The sequence below is a fragment of the Mya arenaria genome, chromosome 17, assembly GCF_026914265.1.
Source record: "Mya arenaria isolate MELC-2E11 chromosome 17, ASM2691426v1".
Classification (NCBI taxonomy): domain Eukaryota; kingdom Metazoa; phylum Mollusca; class Bivalvia; order Myida; family Myidae; genus Mya; species Mya arenaria.
This window is the reverse complement of record NC_069138.1, coordinates 35,440,871-35,458,085: the sequence shown is the minus strand read 5'-3', so window position 1 is coordinate 35,458,085 and position 17,215 is coordinate 35,440,871. Positions and strand designations below refer to the sequence as shown.

At 36.4% G+C, this 17,215-nt stretch overlaps 1 protein-coding gene across 2 annotated transcripts; it reads left to right on the top strand.

Moving 5' to 3' along the window:
- The first annotated feature begins 2,742 nt into the window (after window positions 1-2,742).
- LOC128224339 (uncharacterized) lies at window positions 2,743-15,818 on the top strand. 2 transcript variants are annotated; one of them, XM_052934156.1, is made up of 3 exons: window positions 2,743-2,821; window positions 3,136-4,031; window positions 14,227-15,818. In XM_052934156.1, exons 2-3 carry the CDS (start codon window positions 3,143-3,145, stop codon window positions 15,051-15,053), a joined length of 1,716 nt encoding a protein of 571 aa, XP_052790116.1. In that variant the 5' UTR covers window positions 2,743-2,821; window positions 3,136-3,142; the 3' UTR covers window positions 15,054-15,818. The 2 variants fall into 2 exon arrangements, with proteins under 2 accessions (XP_052790116.1, XP_052790115.1); XM_052934155.1 differs by lacking the exons at window positions 2,743-2,821; window positions 3,136-4,031 and adding exons at window positions 11,714-11,881; window positions 12,592-13,499.
- Window positions 15,819-17,215: the final 1,397 nt, after the last annotated feature.

The following is a 17,215-nucleotide window of genomic DNA, read 5'->3' as shown; positions in this document are numbered from 1 at the left end:
CATGAAGGGGCTGTTTGGGACCAAAAAAGTATACCCGGTAATGTATTTGAAAACACAACTTATTTGATCATTACTTTATGATATCGAACCTGTAGAAAGTACAATTGTAGTATAAAAAGTATTTTGGTTTTAGTGGGATGCAAACCAACTCCGGTAAACTCAAGAGAAAAAGAAAACGACGTTTTTACCCACTGGGCCACTATGACTTATACAAAAACATGTACGTCAATACATTGATATTATCACGTGGAACACGGAACACGCAACAACGAATCGCTCAAAGCTGTTTGCTAATGAAAATTGTGGTCTCCAAAGATGATAAATGAGCAAATATTAACATTTACTGAAGGGTTCGAGCTTAGTTTTAACACTAACACTCATAATGATTTGCTACACTTTATTTCGTCATACAAAACGTGCCTTTTACAAAAAAACATTAGCGAATCCCTTTAAAGATCTACACTTATTCCCTAATAAGATTTACAACAATTAATACTATTGTTTAATATTCCAAAAAGGATGAATAAATGTCGAAAACGATGGTTCTTATGAAGGATGCCGAGTTAAAGTTGAAACAAATGAGCATAAAACACGGTATTTCTACCATATGTGACTATAGTTGACCACAGTCAATCTTTTAGCATTCACCATTCATTTAATATTTTTACGCTTTCTGCTATTAAAAAGACGGCTACAATTGTGTTATCGGTTAATATATTTTCAATAAATGCATTATTTAGTAAGATGTTAAAGGTTTATCAGTCAAAATTTATGTTGTTATACATGTGTATATATTGATTTTAAATAACAGTGTCACTTTAATCTCTGACTTCCTTGTGTTTTTAAAGATACTACTTTGTTAACTAAACATATTTTGATGTTATTTTATTTTTCATACTCATCAATAAATGAAAAATCGCTTCGTGGATGGTTCATCTATTGAGTGATTCAGGTATTTACTTGAGATAGGGAATGGCAGGGGTAAGAGTAATTACAATTGTGTAAACAAACAGTATGCTATACTGTTTATATTCAATGCGTACAATGTAATGCTTAAAAGCACATGTTTTTTACTCCTAGTGGCACAACTACTTTAACAAAGACTAGCATTTCGGAGCATTCAAGTATCTTGCAGTATTTTCTAAAAAACATGTGTGCATTGTAGCATATTGCAAAAATATGCACATTGTAATATGATACACAAAATGATCATGCACTGCTGGGTGCTGACTATATAAAATGACAGATAAGAGAGGTATCAATATTAGCTCTAGCTATCTGCTCAACCCGTACTTATTATGTATGTACTTTTTGTCTTTGCCTAATGTACTTATATACATTAAATACGGTTTAAACCAAAATTATCATCGTAGAGATCTAAAATCAATAGATATATATTTATATAATAAATACTATATGTATCTATACTAAAGTTAATAAATATATATTTATATAATAAATACTATATGTATCTATAATAAATACTATATGTATTTATACAAGTAAGCCCTTTTCGTAATGTAAATCACTGTATTTCAAATCAGTGCTTCTTTTGTCGCAATGTAAGTTAACACATGTATACTAAACTATTCAAGTTTTGCAGACTTCAAAATCAGAATGCAACAAATGCAACATCCATTTCATATTTATAAGATTTTTTTCTAATGAATTTAAACAAATCACATAGAAACGTTACTAGCTATAACCAATCAATGAGTGCGATTATCGATAAAATGTTCATGTACTGGTTCCAGATTAACATAGAAGAATAATGCACGGTTTTTGTAGCATATACTTATTTGGTAAACGGAACGCATTTACATGTTTATGAATTGCCCCGGCAGATTATGAAAGGTTGTGAATATGTCACTCCTGTGGTCAGTCTTTGTAATGGGATATTCAAAGTTGAAATGGCTGAATCTATTCCTCGTGGTGGATCCCGGGTCACAAAATAAAACGTGCAACTTTAATGAATTTATCATTGCCTTTCCTTATGTTAATGAAAGAACTTCGGAAGAGCAGTTACCACTATGCAGTTCCTTGAATATTGTACTACAATGATAACCTGGTACATGCATAGCCTTGGAGAAACATGTCTTGTCTTAAACATGTACAATGTTGTAGAAGCGCCTACTACTAGCATCAGATGATCATAAACAGCACCATCGTATCCAGACAATAGTCAGTTGCATAAATTGAATTAGATCACAGACCCGGTACATCGAAAGCCTCGGTCAAAATTTCAATGTCTCAAACTACAATAATGAACTAGCACCATCTTTAAATATACGATGGACTTGGACAGATGAGCCGATTTATGTTCTAGTAAAAATAATGAGCGCTCATGAATACTTTTTTATCATTTTGACATTTGTTATTGTATTCCTGTATCTCCTTTGTACGCTCGAGTCTGCCAAATACAAACATCGTGTGAATTCATAAGTAAAAGAGTGAGCCAGCGGCTGCAGTTTACAATTAAAACATTTCATTAGACTTGAACACAGTCATTGCAATATAAAGTTTAACCTCCCTTAAGGTAATATTTCCCTTTATCTAATCAGAGACCGGAAATTGCCGAGTAGCTACAAAATAAACGATGTATGAATGTCATATTATCGACCAATAAAATCGTTCATAGTACGAACATGTGGCGTTTGTATGTTTCGGCGTCTCCTTGTTTTGTAGTCTCCAAGTGTTATAGCTTTAAATACAACACTATATAATTGGAAATGTTTATTATATGAATCGTTTGTATACGTGGAAATGTATTAGTAGTTAGTGAGTTATCTGAAAGAATTGGTATATTTGCAGATTGAAAAAGGTAATCAATTTTACTTCCTGCTAAATCGCTTAATATTTCTAAAATCTAAACTACAGACAAGATAGCAAGTAACCCAGTTAATTTCTCAAAGATAAACTCACGACCGGACGGTGTACGTCAAATAGATCTGACACTAAAATATTCCTTTTCAGTGCTAGTCTCTGTTTAAATAGAAATAATAATACTATCTAAACAGTATCAAAGGATTGAAAGGCCTTATTTTAGTGTCCAGGCTATGTGTCGAACACCTGTTGTTAAACTGTATGACTGATTGGCGTGCCTGTGCATATTATCAACGTAAACAAATTTTACAGGTGGATAATGGAGGTTGCTGGACGAAAATTAGACAATGCCTCAACGGAGTTTGTTTTACATTGTCAGCCGTGCCTGAAAGACGGGAGGGAGATCAGCGCCAATGGTTACTGCAAAATTTGCAAGGAGTTTATGTGTGATCTTTGTATATCTGCCCACAAGAGGTTCGCCATTTCAAGAAATCATGTTTTCCTAACGAAAGATAAAATGCCTTCTTTTTATATGAACAAAAACAAAGCTGATTTTCTGCCTACCGAACCGTGTCATGAACACAGTAGTGAAATGATAAAATTTTATTGTCCAACCCATGATGACCTTGGATGCCCAGACTGCGTTGTGTTACACCACCGAAATTGTAAGGTTGAATATTTGTCAGAGACAGCAAAACAATACAAAGAGTCCGAGGAGTATAAAACACTAAACAAAAACATTGCACACATGGAAACTGTACTTTCCGCTTTGAACAATGAAGTAAACGATTCCGAGACGTTCATATCAGAAAACACAAAAGAAGAAATACAGAATCTGAGGAAATTTAGGACACATATGAATCTTGTTCTGGATACAAAGGAAAATGTGTTGCTGAAAAGTATGAAAGAAAACGAGATCAAACAAAAAGAGATACTTTCAAAATTGAGAGTTGGGATAAAAGGCTTAAAACAGACTCTAGCAGAAACGACAACAGACATGCAAACGACAGAAAAACAGTTACACCAGCACTTCATTCATGCGAAAATGGCCAAGAAGCAACTTGTGAAGCTGCAAGGAGAAATCAATAAGATCAACGCAGAGATCATTTTGGACACGTCTGTTCGTTGCACATTTTTGACAGACAAACACACTGAAGCTCTGATCAACTCTTCAGACATCTTAGGACGTGTCGACTTTTCCAATGAAGGTTTAAATCTGAGAAGTATCAATAGAAAATTAATAATTGTGACGTCGTCTGCGAAAATGAGTCATGTAGTGGCATTCATATAATTATCAAAAACTGAATTTAACAAGCGATTTGATTATAACATGAAACAATAAATAAAATTCGAATTAGAGATAACTTTCAAATACTTATAATCCAAATAGTACAGTCAAACTCCGTTAGCTGGAACTCGATAGGCTCGAATTCCTCTTTGGCTAAAATTGGATGTAAGGCACCGATTTCTTTATAATGAATGTAAGCATTCCGGTATGGCTCGGAATTCCCGACTCTCGAGGTATTTTCGCCGGTCCCTGGGAGTTCGAGCAAATGGGGGTTGACAGTACTGATTGCCTGCTTATGAGACACGATAGTTTGCAAAAAATTGCCTGCTACCGCTGCAGGACTCATTTTCACGGTCGACGTCACGTATCTGAAAAAGTATTATTAGACATCTGCATTTCAAATATATCTAAAACGAAACAATTCTTATAAAACGCAGAGCTGGGACAATAATATGTAATAGTGTTTCAATACACACTAGTCGATCTCTATTTCGGTCGTTCGGCGAATGCTGATTGAATTTCTGTATGAAAGCCTCTAACTATATAACGACCTTTCAATTTCATTTACTCGTGAATTGTTCTTACTTTTTCTTCTTGAATTGTCTACACTTCTTTCATTGCAGGAATTACATCAGAGACAGACATAGATCTATCTACTGTGGAATGGACAAAAGATCCCGAGCTGGACATTTCATGCACAGAAGACAAACATGGACCCGAAATAACAAGTTCCGCTCTTGTGGAACCAGGAAAATGTCTTATGGCTGACAATAATAATAAATGTGTTAAGCTTGTAGATATTAATGTCAACAAGGTCTTGTCACGCATTGAACTGATTGGACGCCCTTGGCAGATGTGTGCTCTCCCTAGCGGCCACGCAGCTGTTGCTCTTCCAAATGCATGCAGAGTACAATTGGTAAGCGTTAAAAATGAATCAGTAATTGCTGGGATAAATATCGTCGTATCAGGTTCATGCTATGGACTAGCATACACTGATAAAAGCCTTTTTGTATTCTACGAACACCACGAAAAGGCACCAGGATACTCGTATGTAGAAAGATTATCGATGGCTGGAGATGTGTTGCAATCATTTTCAATGCAGACTAGAGCTGCACGATATATAACCGTTAGCTCTTCCTCAATTTACGTTATTGAGTCTGGCAGTAGTCGTGTCTTTCAAGTTGATTTCAACGGAAGTTTACTGAACACATATGAAGACCCGTTGCTAAACTTGTCATCTGAATCCACCAAGGTCGGGAAGGAACGAATACTAGTGTTTGCTCGCAGTCCTCGTCATATAGTTTTGATAAACGGAAAGGAGAGGAACCTGAAAGTTATCTTATCGTTAAAAGATTTTGGGTCCCAGAATGCTCCGTTTAATTTATCATTCTGTCCAGTGAGCAGAAAACTTCTGGTTGGATTGGAGGTCTTCAGTGCTGTTGTATAACGTTTATTAAAACCTACTCCGTATTACTGTATGATGGTTGGTACGCTACCGATTGTTTTAATGGTTGGTGTATATGTAAGAAACAATACAACGAAATTTTGTATTCCATTTTTTCATCTACCTATGTGCAACAAGAACGCGCCAAGTCAACTGTATGACTACCAATATAACAGTATAATCAAACTCTAGAGGCGGGAGTATCATAGTGTACACAAGAACACCGATCACTGGGAAAAGGACATCTTGTGCATGATCAGAAAATCTACGTAAAGATGAAAAGGAACATCTTATAGTGTGTGGTCATATGTACTAAAGGAAACTATATAATTTAGCGTAGTGTATACTATCTAAACTCTTAGTAGATTATTATTTCGTTCATGTTTTTCTGTGAAATAAGGTGCTTTATTAGTGGAAATAAACAGTGGAAGTTTCACTGCAAGCTTAGAAGCGAAAATAACATCTCCAAACACTACTTTTTAAAACAATTGCTATTACTTCCCTTTGATCAATTGAGTATCTCACTTGTAACACGGAAAATATTGTACAAAATATAACTACATAACAAAATGAACATTACTTACCATTTGTTACGTTTTGGCTATCCCTTTTCCAAACGTTTTCTTGAAGCTAAATGGTCCGGAACATCTCCTTTTGTACACAATCATTTCAAACATAAACAAGTGCTCGAACATTTATTTACCTCGACTATTTGAAGTATAATGGGGGTTATACTACTCGACCTGGTGTCAGCGTCAGCGTCAGCGTCCGGTTAAAGTTTTAGAGCAAATTGGCATTTTCAATACATTGATAACATCACGTGATAATGTTAATCAACCAATCATGCAACACACAACAACGAAGCGTTCAAAGCCGTTAGAAAAGCTGCATTCTCACAGATTGAACGCTTTGACAACTTTTTTTATTTCTTTTCTTGAAAATAGCCAATTTATGTGAAAATTTATGATCGCTTGTTATATACGCAAACTCCTTGTTACAATACGAAGTAGTCATCAGAACTTCAAATAAGAGTCCTTTTGTTCTAACTTATTTAAAAATATAGCAAAACGATTTCATCTTGCCGGAAGAGAAGGTTTGGGGCTTCGATAAAATAACTCATTTAGAACACGTTTTGATATCAATTATAGCAAACATGAACTCTGTGAGGGCTTATCTTTAAAGCTGCACTCTCACAGATTGAACGTTTTGACAACTTTTTTTTATTTTTTGTCTTGGAACTAATTATTACTGATTATTTGTCAGCAATCTTATATCATTAGTTTGAAGATATTTACGCAAAAATTTGCTCTTTCCAAGACAAAAATAAAAAAGTTGTAAATAGAGAATACTAGGTTAGTGCCGTGGATGGAGGAAGTTTATCTGGCAAGGCGGAGGAATTTATCGGGTGAGCCGAAGGCGAACCCGATAAAATCCGCAGCCGAGCCAGATAAACTTTCTCCATCCACGGCACTAACCTAGTATTCTATTTATCCTGTTACTTTGTTTAATTAAACACTATAAAACCTTAAAATTAATAAGAATCTTTAAAAGTAAGGGGGACAACTGTTTTTCCCTGTTGACGTCATCACACTCGGTATCCATGTTTAAATCGCCCCCAAAATAGTTCGTAAAGCTGTTCAACTTTTTTAGTACGTTTATATTCAAAGTCATTGCATTTTAATACGTCAATATCAATTCAAAACATAAAAATACTTTTAAACGTGCATAAGCATGGATCAGTCTCTGAACATTATCTGATGATGTAACAATTATTCCGCAAGTCAGAGTACAGTACACAGCCACAGGTCAAAATTCAAGATCACGAGTGTTTACAAACAATCGCAACATATTAAATGGATTTAAATGATGTTGATAGTGTTGAATGATCATAACTGCACTGGCAAAGAGATCATTCATTTCTGTTGTAAGTGAGATTTTGTCATTCACCACAGAAATGAAATAAACTATCGACGAGTATCGTTGAATGCTGTTTCACAGTTTCCAGCATTTGCGGGTGGGGTAAGATTTTCACATCTCATGAAGATTCCAGGTCGATTGTTTTGCCAGTGTCATTATTTTGCATAATGATGGGACTTTATGGGCGAGTGATTGCTGAGGTCGGCTGTTAGTGGTCCATTGATAAGATACTGAAACGGCAGTTCTGCTTTTCTTCTGACATTGCAGATATATAAAAGAAGTTCGTTTTCGCGGTCACATGACCACCTGACTGTAGATAAACATCACGTGGTCTACTATCCTAATAAACTAAAGTTTACACGGCACCTTGTTATTGGACCGATTTGTATGCAGGTGACAGGATAAAAATGGTATATCTGTGAGAGTGCAGTTTTAAAGACCGTGGTTTTACTGAGTGCACGATTCTGGGAACTAGTTTATGTCCCCTCTATACATGGCAACTTCATAAGCCACCATGTTATATTTCAATTATACCCAAAGAGACCACTGTTTGACCGTCCATTCGGTATCATTTCGTGCCCTCCTTTCATGGCTTCTTTATAAAGCACTATGTGGCATTTTATTTTCTCAAAAGGGACCACCTTGTCCATATTACCGTCCATCCGCCAACCGTTTGATGTCCGCTCTATAGCCCCTCAACCGATTGAAGAATTTCATATTGACTAAGCAAAAAGGTCTGACCTGTCGAGCGGACACTTCAAGGTCTAGGCCACACATAAGTATCAAAGGGTTGGCCACTTTGTGACCGCTTCATAAATACTCATAAATACAGTGTGTCAGTCACACATCTTCAAAGTTATGGTCAGACGTCATATATAGCCATTTCAAAATATCATTTGCCTTAGGTTACCTATAACCTGAACACTTTCCCAAAACTTGTACATAGTATTGAGTGACAAAAATTGTTCAGGTGTGGGGTTTTTCTTCGTTCTAAATCTGAAACCTCGGGGAGCATACACACACAGTTTTGAGTGTAAGTGGTCAAGTGGTGTATGTGTACGCCTCTTAGCCAAGAGCCTACGTGTTCGAGCCCGTTCAGTAAAAATGTATCTTTACTTCTGAAAAAAATGTTACCAGTTCTGGCTTCTATGCATCAAACCGTGAATGGAAGGTGACACCAAGTACAAGTATAGCTGTCGTTCACAATTGACCTTATAACAACTCAGGCCCCAAATGGTGTTATTATCGAAAACACTGTGATCCTAGACTCTGACAAAGCCGGTGCCAAATGTGCACATATTGTATAATCCATGTGCCATGTTTACCCACAGTGGACCATAAGATATCGGAGGCCGAGTTCATCACCGTCTGGTTCAGCCTGTCCACGTGACCACTCCAACCCGCCGACCACATGTCATATGTTACGTTTTCTGGCAATAAACTTGATATGAAATAACCAATCTAAGTGTATGTTTTAAAACATGTAAGGTAATCATTACTGCTACATGTGCTATAGTGAATCCAAAACTGATACACTGCATGTTCAAAAAATAAATCTAAATTAGTTTGCAAAAATGACAATATGTTTACGTCATGTAAACGTCTGATAACGGCGTCGTCAAACAGACGGTGCATTTCACCGATGAGCAAAAAACAGAGAGGATTCGGGTCGCCTCCTTAGTCGTCTGTCTGGCTCGTCTCACACATGCTCAATAACGTTGAGATTTGGCGGCTTGGAAGGGAAAGGCTGCCGCCGGACGATCTACTGCTCTAGTAACGCCTGTGTCGCACGCGTTGTTTGGACCGGTGCCCTCGTGCAGCATTACCATGCCACATCCACTGCCTCGTAGGTGCGAAAAAACAACTGGTACCAAAATATCATGTTGATATCTAGCGGCGTTAAAGTTCTCTTGAACAAGTGGGGCTAGGTGTAATGACATTCCGGTCCTCACCATCACCAAATCACCACCATACTTTTCTCGCTCTTGATTATTTATTCGAACACATAAATGATTCTATATTTTTACGATAGAAAACTTAAATGAGAACAAAATTCGATATGTTTGCTCACCTACTTTTCCTCGTGCAAAATTTGGAGATCTTTCCTGCACCACGCGTAAAACTGACCCGATCGCCACAGTTGAGTGAGTTTATAGTTTTTGTTTAGCCAATGTTGCCAAACAATAGTGTGTTAAATTAAAACTATTTTTCTTGAACAATAATCGAGAAAATCGAATTTGAAAATACAGAAGTTATACCTGAATTTAGAATACAGCCAACATTGTCAGCCAATGAAATTGCAGATAAGCAATCGTTAAGAACTAGACTAAATCATTAAGATTTTCAACTTTCCCGGGTTTTTAAAGGTCCGCCTTCTGCCATTCATCCGATACACCTTTCCTGTGTGAGATTTTGCGTTGACAATGTATCAGCCAACGAGGTTGTATTCTTAGTCAGTTATATGACCTGAAGTATAATCTTAACGATTAAGAAGGGCTCGTACGCTACGCTCAGTTCGCCCATTCTTAATCACTCTTTAATATACTTCACGTCATCTCACTATAACATAATGGGTATATTGAAAATTGAATGTATCAGACAGTATAGACGTTCTATAAACTTGGTACATTGATGTAGCTGCTTGTATATTGTACTACAATTTCGTAGCCTCGATGAAGTGCCTCGTCCAAAATCCGTACAACAGTTTAAAAAACCTTGATTTAGCAGCGGAGGATCACGAACACCACCAGCGTATGCACACATTAGGTTGTATAAAGTTACATTGTATTATATCACAGACCTGGTTCCTGCGTAGCCACGGTGAAAGTGCTTTGTCTCAAAACTGTATATTTGTGTACTAACACCATCTTCAGACTTTAGAAAATCAACAACAGCTGAGCTGATTTATTTTTTGGTTATTACATTTACCTATCCAATAAAACAACAATCAAACTTGATTCATTTGGTGATTATTAATTTTCGTTTAAGTATTAAAGGGGCTGTCTCACGTATGATAAAAAGCGGGATAACAGAGAAAATTGTCGAAAACTGACATAAACTTGGCATCGTGAACAATGTATTGAAACTTACTAACTAAGTACCACATAGTTTACAATTTATATAAGTTTAGCAGTTATTTCGTATTTTTCCATTAAATTTCCATTGAGTATGTCTACCTGGTAGAATTCATTCCTTATGCGTGATTGGCTAGTCGGTGTTATCACGTGATATTACCGAGGTAGGTTTATTAGCTTAATTATGTCACCTGATTAGAATAAGCCTATGTAGCGCAGTGAGTAAGAAGCTAAACTAAAATTTTGGCGACGCGGGTTCGAACCCGGTCTCCGACACCATTTTTTGTTTTACATTTTGGTACTTTTTTACAATTATGATAACAAAGCGTAACACATTCTATTAGATAATTGTCCTGAGATTCGTTACAGAAAAAAACTGGTGCCAATCTGTGACACAGTCCCTTTAATTAACAGTTGGACAATATAGTCCCAATGAAAAATATTTATGACTTTATGAAGTAATAGCCTGAATGTCAGAGTAAGCCGTTGCACTTGACATTATTATTACTTGAATAAAAAGGGTTTTTTAATAGAAATAAAAACGGTCATTGTCTGGAGCGGGTCCAGGAATTGACATAAGAGGGGGCTATATTTACGGGCACACCTTTGGACATTCGCCTCTCCCTCAACCTAAATTGAAATAGTTTTGAACGTTTGTAGGGTGACTTGGAGGTACTCACCCCAGACAATTTAAACCTTTTTTATCCATAATGGTGAAATTAGCGCGTATTTTATTACTATTTTCTCCGATATTGACTTTGACTCCAAAGTAAACTTGGAATGTTTTTTCCTTATTTCCGGTGGGGGGGGGGGGCATCGCTAGATCGCTAAGTCATTTCAATCTAGCAGTTAAACTTAATGACTCAACTCTTGTGAATCTTAATTTTGTTTGCAATAATACACTTCACTGGCAATCAATTTAAACTTAGATCTACAAAAACAACCTAAAACACTACAATTTATTAATAATATAATTCAAAATTTTACGAACTACTTCTACTGATGTACCGGCATACATCTGAGGTTGTTTTCGTAAAAAAGGCCGAGATGCTCCGAATGTAGAGTCGGAGTTGCCAACCCCGGAAATTACCGAGTAGCTCCGATAGCAATGATGTTTATATCGCCCTATGAAATCGTTCATAGTACGAACACGTGACGTCTGTTTGTTTTGTCGTGTCTATGTGCGTAGTTTCCATTTGTTTAAACCAAAATTACAACTTAAAATAATACATAATAATGTTTATTACATGAAAAATGTGTATACATTTGTAAACTGAGTGGAAGTGTACTAGTGAGCTATCTGATATAAGTGATATATTTGCAGATTGAAAAAAGGTAAACAAATTTACTTCCTGCTTGATATTGCTGAAGTCTAAGTTTCAGTTTATTATACACTTCAAGGCTCATCATTAAAATGGGAATCCATTTCAATATCACGCACCTAGAGCGTATTGAGTGCTCGAAACTGCTAAGGAACGACACATACAACGCTACCGTACAGACATGTTCCGCACCCAGAAAAAAGGTGGTGCGAATGGAGCAGTTGTTGTTGATGTCATGGTGACCTTCAGCAGAACGGCGCTCTCAATAAGCAATGAATCCGATTCATGGTGTTCTAGTTGATGTAAACACAATAAATCATTAAAGACAACTTGATTTGATTGTACCATTAAACTAAATATCTTTTTTGCAATACCTCATGCATGAACACTGGTATTGATTCTCTTTTTGAAGTAGGATCATTCAATTTGCTTACTTCCCCTGGCGCGTTTTGTGTGCGTGATTGAAATGAACCCTATGGTGTAATATGATATTATTATTGTTCCGTCTGTCCTTTAGAGATAATATAATGAACTGTAACTTAAACAATTACTTATGACGATATATGTATACATAAAATATGTGTGAATCTTCATTGTGGCACTGATATTTATCGTTCAGAATACTTTGAATGACTTTGATCCCTATCCTCATTGTAAAATGTATGCCTTTTTGGCCTGTTCCTACAGTCACCTGTGTGTAATCAACGGAAACGATTTTTACAGGTAAATCATGGAAGATGGTGGACGAAAGTCAGACAATGACAATGGGAATGCCTCAACAGAGTTCGTTTTACATTGTCAGCCGTGCCTGAAAGACAAGAGGGAGATCAGCGCCAATGGTTTCTGCAAAATTTGCAAGGAGTTTATGTGTGATCCTTGTATATCTGCCCACAAGAGGTTCGCCATGTCAAGAAATCATGTATTCCTTACAAAAGATAAAATGCCTTCTTTTTATACGAACAAAGACAAGGCTGATTTTCTGCCTACCGAACCTTGTCATGAACACACTAGTGAAATGATAAAGTTTTATTGTCCAACCCATGATGACCTTGGATGCTCAGACTGCGTTGTGTTACATCACCGAAATTGTAAGGTTGAGTATTTGTCAGAGACAGCAAAACAATACAAAGAGTCTGAGGAGTATGAAACACTAAACGAAAACATTGTACACATGGAAACTGTGATTTCCGCTTTAAACAACGAAGTAAACGATTCCGAAGCGTTCGTATCAGAAAACACAAAAGAAGAAATACAGAAACTGAGGACATTTAGGGCACGCATCAATCTTGTTCTGGATACACGAGAAAATATGTTGCTGAAAAGTATGAAAGAAAACGAGATCAAACAAAAAGAGATACTTTCAAAATTGAGAGATGGAATAAAAGGCTTAAAACAGACTCTATCAGAAACGACAACAGGCATGCATACGGCAGAAAAACAGTTACACCAGCATTTTATTTGTGCGAAAATGGCCAAGAAGCAACTTGTGAAGCTGCAAGGAGAAATCAATATGATCAACGCAGAGATAATTTTGGACACGTCTGTTCGTTGCACATTCCTAAAAGACATACAAACGGAAGCTCTGATCAACTCTTCAGACTTTTTCGGACGGGTCGATTTCTCCAATGAAGGTTTAGATCTTAGAAGTATCAAATCTGCATTTAATTAATAATTGTGACGTCGTCTGCGAAAATGAGTCACGAGTTGGCATTCACATAATTATCAAAAACTGAATTTAAACAAGCGATTGGATTATAATATAAAAAAATGTATACAATTCGAATAGGAGATAACTTTTAAATACAAGTAATCCAAATAGTACAGTCGAACCCCGTTGGCTCGAACCCCGGTTGGCTCGAACTCACTTGGCTCGAATTCCTCGTTGGCTCGAACTGGATGTAAAGGAGCGATTTCTTTTTACTGAATGTAAGCATTCCAGCTTTGCTCAAAATTTACGACGCTCGAGGTATTTTCGCCGGTCCCTGGGAGTTCGAACAAACGGGGTTTGACTGTACTTATTGTCTGCTTATGAGACACAGTAAGTTTGCACAAATGAACTTTCTACCGCTGCAGGACTCATTCTCGCGGTCGACGTCACGTATCTTAAAAGTATCATTAGACATCTGCATTTTAAACATGTCTAATACGAAACAATTCTTATAAAACGCAAGCCATAGGGCAATTATATGTAATAGTGTTTCAATACGCATTAGTCGATCTCTGTCAAATGGGGTGTTCGGCGAATGCTGATTAAATTTCTGTATCAAAGCATATAACTTTATAACGACCTTTCAATTTTATTTACTCGTGTATTTGTTCTTACTTTTACTTAAATTGTCTACGCTTCTTTTATTACAGGAATAACATCAGAGACAGACATCGATCTATCTACTGTGGAATGGACAAAAGATGCCGAGCTGGACATTTCCTGCACAGAAGACACAAACCGATTCTTGATAACAAGTTCCGCTCTCGTGGAACCAGGAAAATGTATTTTGGCCGACATTGAGAATGAATGTGTTAAGCTTGTAGATATCAACGTCAACAAGGTCTTGTCACGTAGTGAATTGATTGGAGACCCTTGGCAGGTGTGTGCCCTCCCTGGCGGTCACGCAGCTGTTGCTCTTCCAAGTGCATGCAAAGTACAATTTGTGAGCGTTAAGAACGATTCAGTAATTGCTGGGACAAATTTCGACGTTTCCGGTTCATGCTATGGACTAGCATACACTGATAAAAGCCTTTTTGTATCCTACAGACATAAGAAAAATGCACCAGCATGTTCGTATGTAGAAAGACTATCGATGACTGGAGAAGTGTTGCAATCGATGACAACAAATGCTTCATCTCCACGTTATCTAACCATTAGCTCTTCTTCAATTTACTTGTCTGATGATTCTGCTGTTAAACGAATCATTCAACTTGATTTCAACGGAAGTTTGCTGAACACATATGACGCTCCGATACTATACTGGCCATATGAGTCCATCAACATCGGAAAGGAACGAATACTAGTGTTTGCTCGCAGTCATTGTCATGTAGTTTTGATAAACGGAAAGGAGAGGGACCTGAAAGTTATCTTATCTTTAAAAGACCTTGGGTTCCAGAATGACGGGTACAATTTATCATTCTGTCCAGTGAGCAAAAAACTTCTGGTTGGATTGGATGTCTTCAGTGCTGTTATTTAACGTTGATTAAAACTACTTTGATTGGTTCCGTATGACTGTAGGACGGTTTGTACGTTACCGATTGTTTTAATGTTTGGTGTTAACGGAAGATACAGTACAACGAAATTTTGTATTCCATTTATTCCTCTACATAATAACGCATCATCGTTAAACCTACGTTAAGATGGAAAGGAACGTGAACTAATAATTGGTTCCGTATCACTGTAGGCTGGTTGGTACGTTACCGAGTGTTTTAATATTTGGCGTTTCACGAACTAATTTTTTTATTCCATTGATTCATCTACATAATTATGTACACCAAGAACGCAGCAAGACAACTGTATATGCCTAGCAGTATAACAGTGTAATGAAACTCTAGAGGCGAGAGTATCATATTACTTACTCTATACATTAAATACCAGAACACCGATCATGCGGGAAAAGGACATCTTACGCATTATCATAAAATCTGTAATAAGATGAAAAGAAACGTCTTATATGTGTGGTCATATGTACTAAAGGAAACTATATAATTTAGCGCACTGTATACTATCTAGACTCTAAGTAGATTATTATTTCGTTCATGTTTTTCTGTGAAATAAGGTGTCTTATCAGTTAAAATAAACAGTGGAAGTTTCACTGCAAGCTTAGAAGCGAAAATAACAACTTCATTTACTACTTTTTAAAACAATTGCTTTTACTTCCCTTTGATCAACTGAGTATCTCACTTTTAACACGGAACATTTGTACAAAATTATAACTACATAATAAAATGAACATTACTTACCATTTGTTACGTTTTGGCTATCCCTTTTCCAACGTTTTCTTGAAGCTGAATGGTCCGGAACGTCTGCTTTCGAACACAATCATAACAAACATAAACAAGTGCTTAAACATAATTTTGTACCTCGACTATTCGAAGCCTGAATAATGGGGGTTATACTACTCGACCTGGTGTCAGCGTCAGCGTCGGTGTCCATTTAAAGATTTAGGGCTAGCCGACATTTTCAGTTATAACTTCAATATTATAGAAATAAATGCGTTAACCAAAATTTATCGGTAAATTAAAATGTTAATAAAGTATCTCATCTGAAGCGTGAGGGGCGTCCCATGAGTAGCATTATGCGTGAGGGGCGTCCAACAAGTAGCACTACGCGTGAGGTGCGTCCCACGAGTAGCAAAGAGGTATGCCATAATGGGACGTTTTGAAAAATAAATTTAGCAACTAATATATTATCTCATAACTTGATAAGCATGAACGGAACTAGAAATTTGTTTTTTTTTCAGTGTACATCGTATAATATTTTGACTCGTGATTAATCGTGGATTCACTAATCGTGAAAAAGTGTTTTTTTATGAGACTCATGAAATAAATGACGATCTTACACTGAAATCAACGAATATCTTCTATATGTATTATCTTTGTATTACTTAATCATTACAAGCTTTTGAGCGCCCATGCAGAACATGCCTAAAATTGATTTGAGAAAATAACTCCAGAAAGGGGCTGTTTGGGACCAAAAAAGTATACCTGGTAATGTATTTGAAAACACAACTTATTTGATCATTACTTTATGATATCGAACCTGTAGAAAAAAGTACAATTGTAGTATAAAAAGTATTTTGGTTTTAGTGGGATGCAAACCAACTCCGGTAAACTCAAGAGAAAAAGAAAACGACGTTTTTACTCACTGGGCCACTATGACTTATACAAAAACATGTACGTCAATACATTGATATTATCACGTAAAACACGAAACACGCAACAACGAATCGCTCAAAGCTGTTTGCTAATAAAAATAGTGATCTCCAAAGATGATAAATGAGCAAATATCAACATTTATTGAAAGGTTCGAGCTTAGTTTTAACACTAAAACTCATAATGATTTGCTACACTTTATTTCGTCATACAAAACGTGCATTTTACAGAAAACAACAACATAAGCGAGTCCCTTTAAAGATCTATAACTATTCCAAAATAAGATTTTCCACAATTAATAATATTGTTTTAATATTCCAAAAAGGATGAATACTTGTAGAAAACGATGGTTCTTATGAAGGATACCGAGTTAAATTGAACAAATGCATGAGCATAAAACACGGCATTCTTACCTTATGTGACTATAGTTTACTACAGTAAATCTTTTAGCACTCACCAATCATTTAATATTTTGCGCTTTCTG

Bases quoted from the DNA above. Each gene is read 5' to 3' on its own strand.
- LOC128224339 (XM_052934155.1), top strand. From the start codon at position 12,599: ATGGAAGATGGTGGACGAAAGTCAGACAATGACAATGGGAATGCCTCA. The intron at 13,500-14,226 runs GTTTAGATCTTA...CTTTTATTACAG, and splicing joins GGTCGATTTCTCCAATGAAG to GAATAACATCAGAGACAGAC.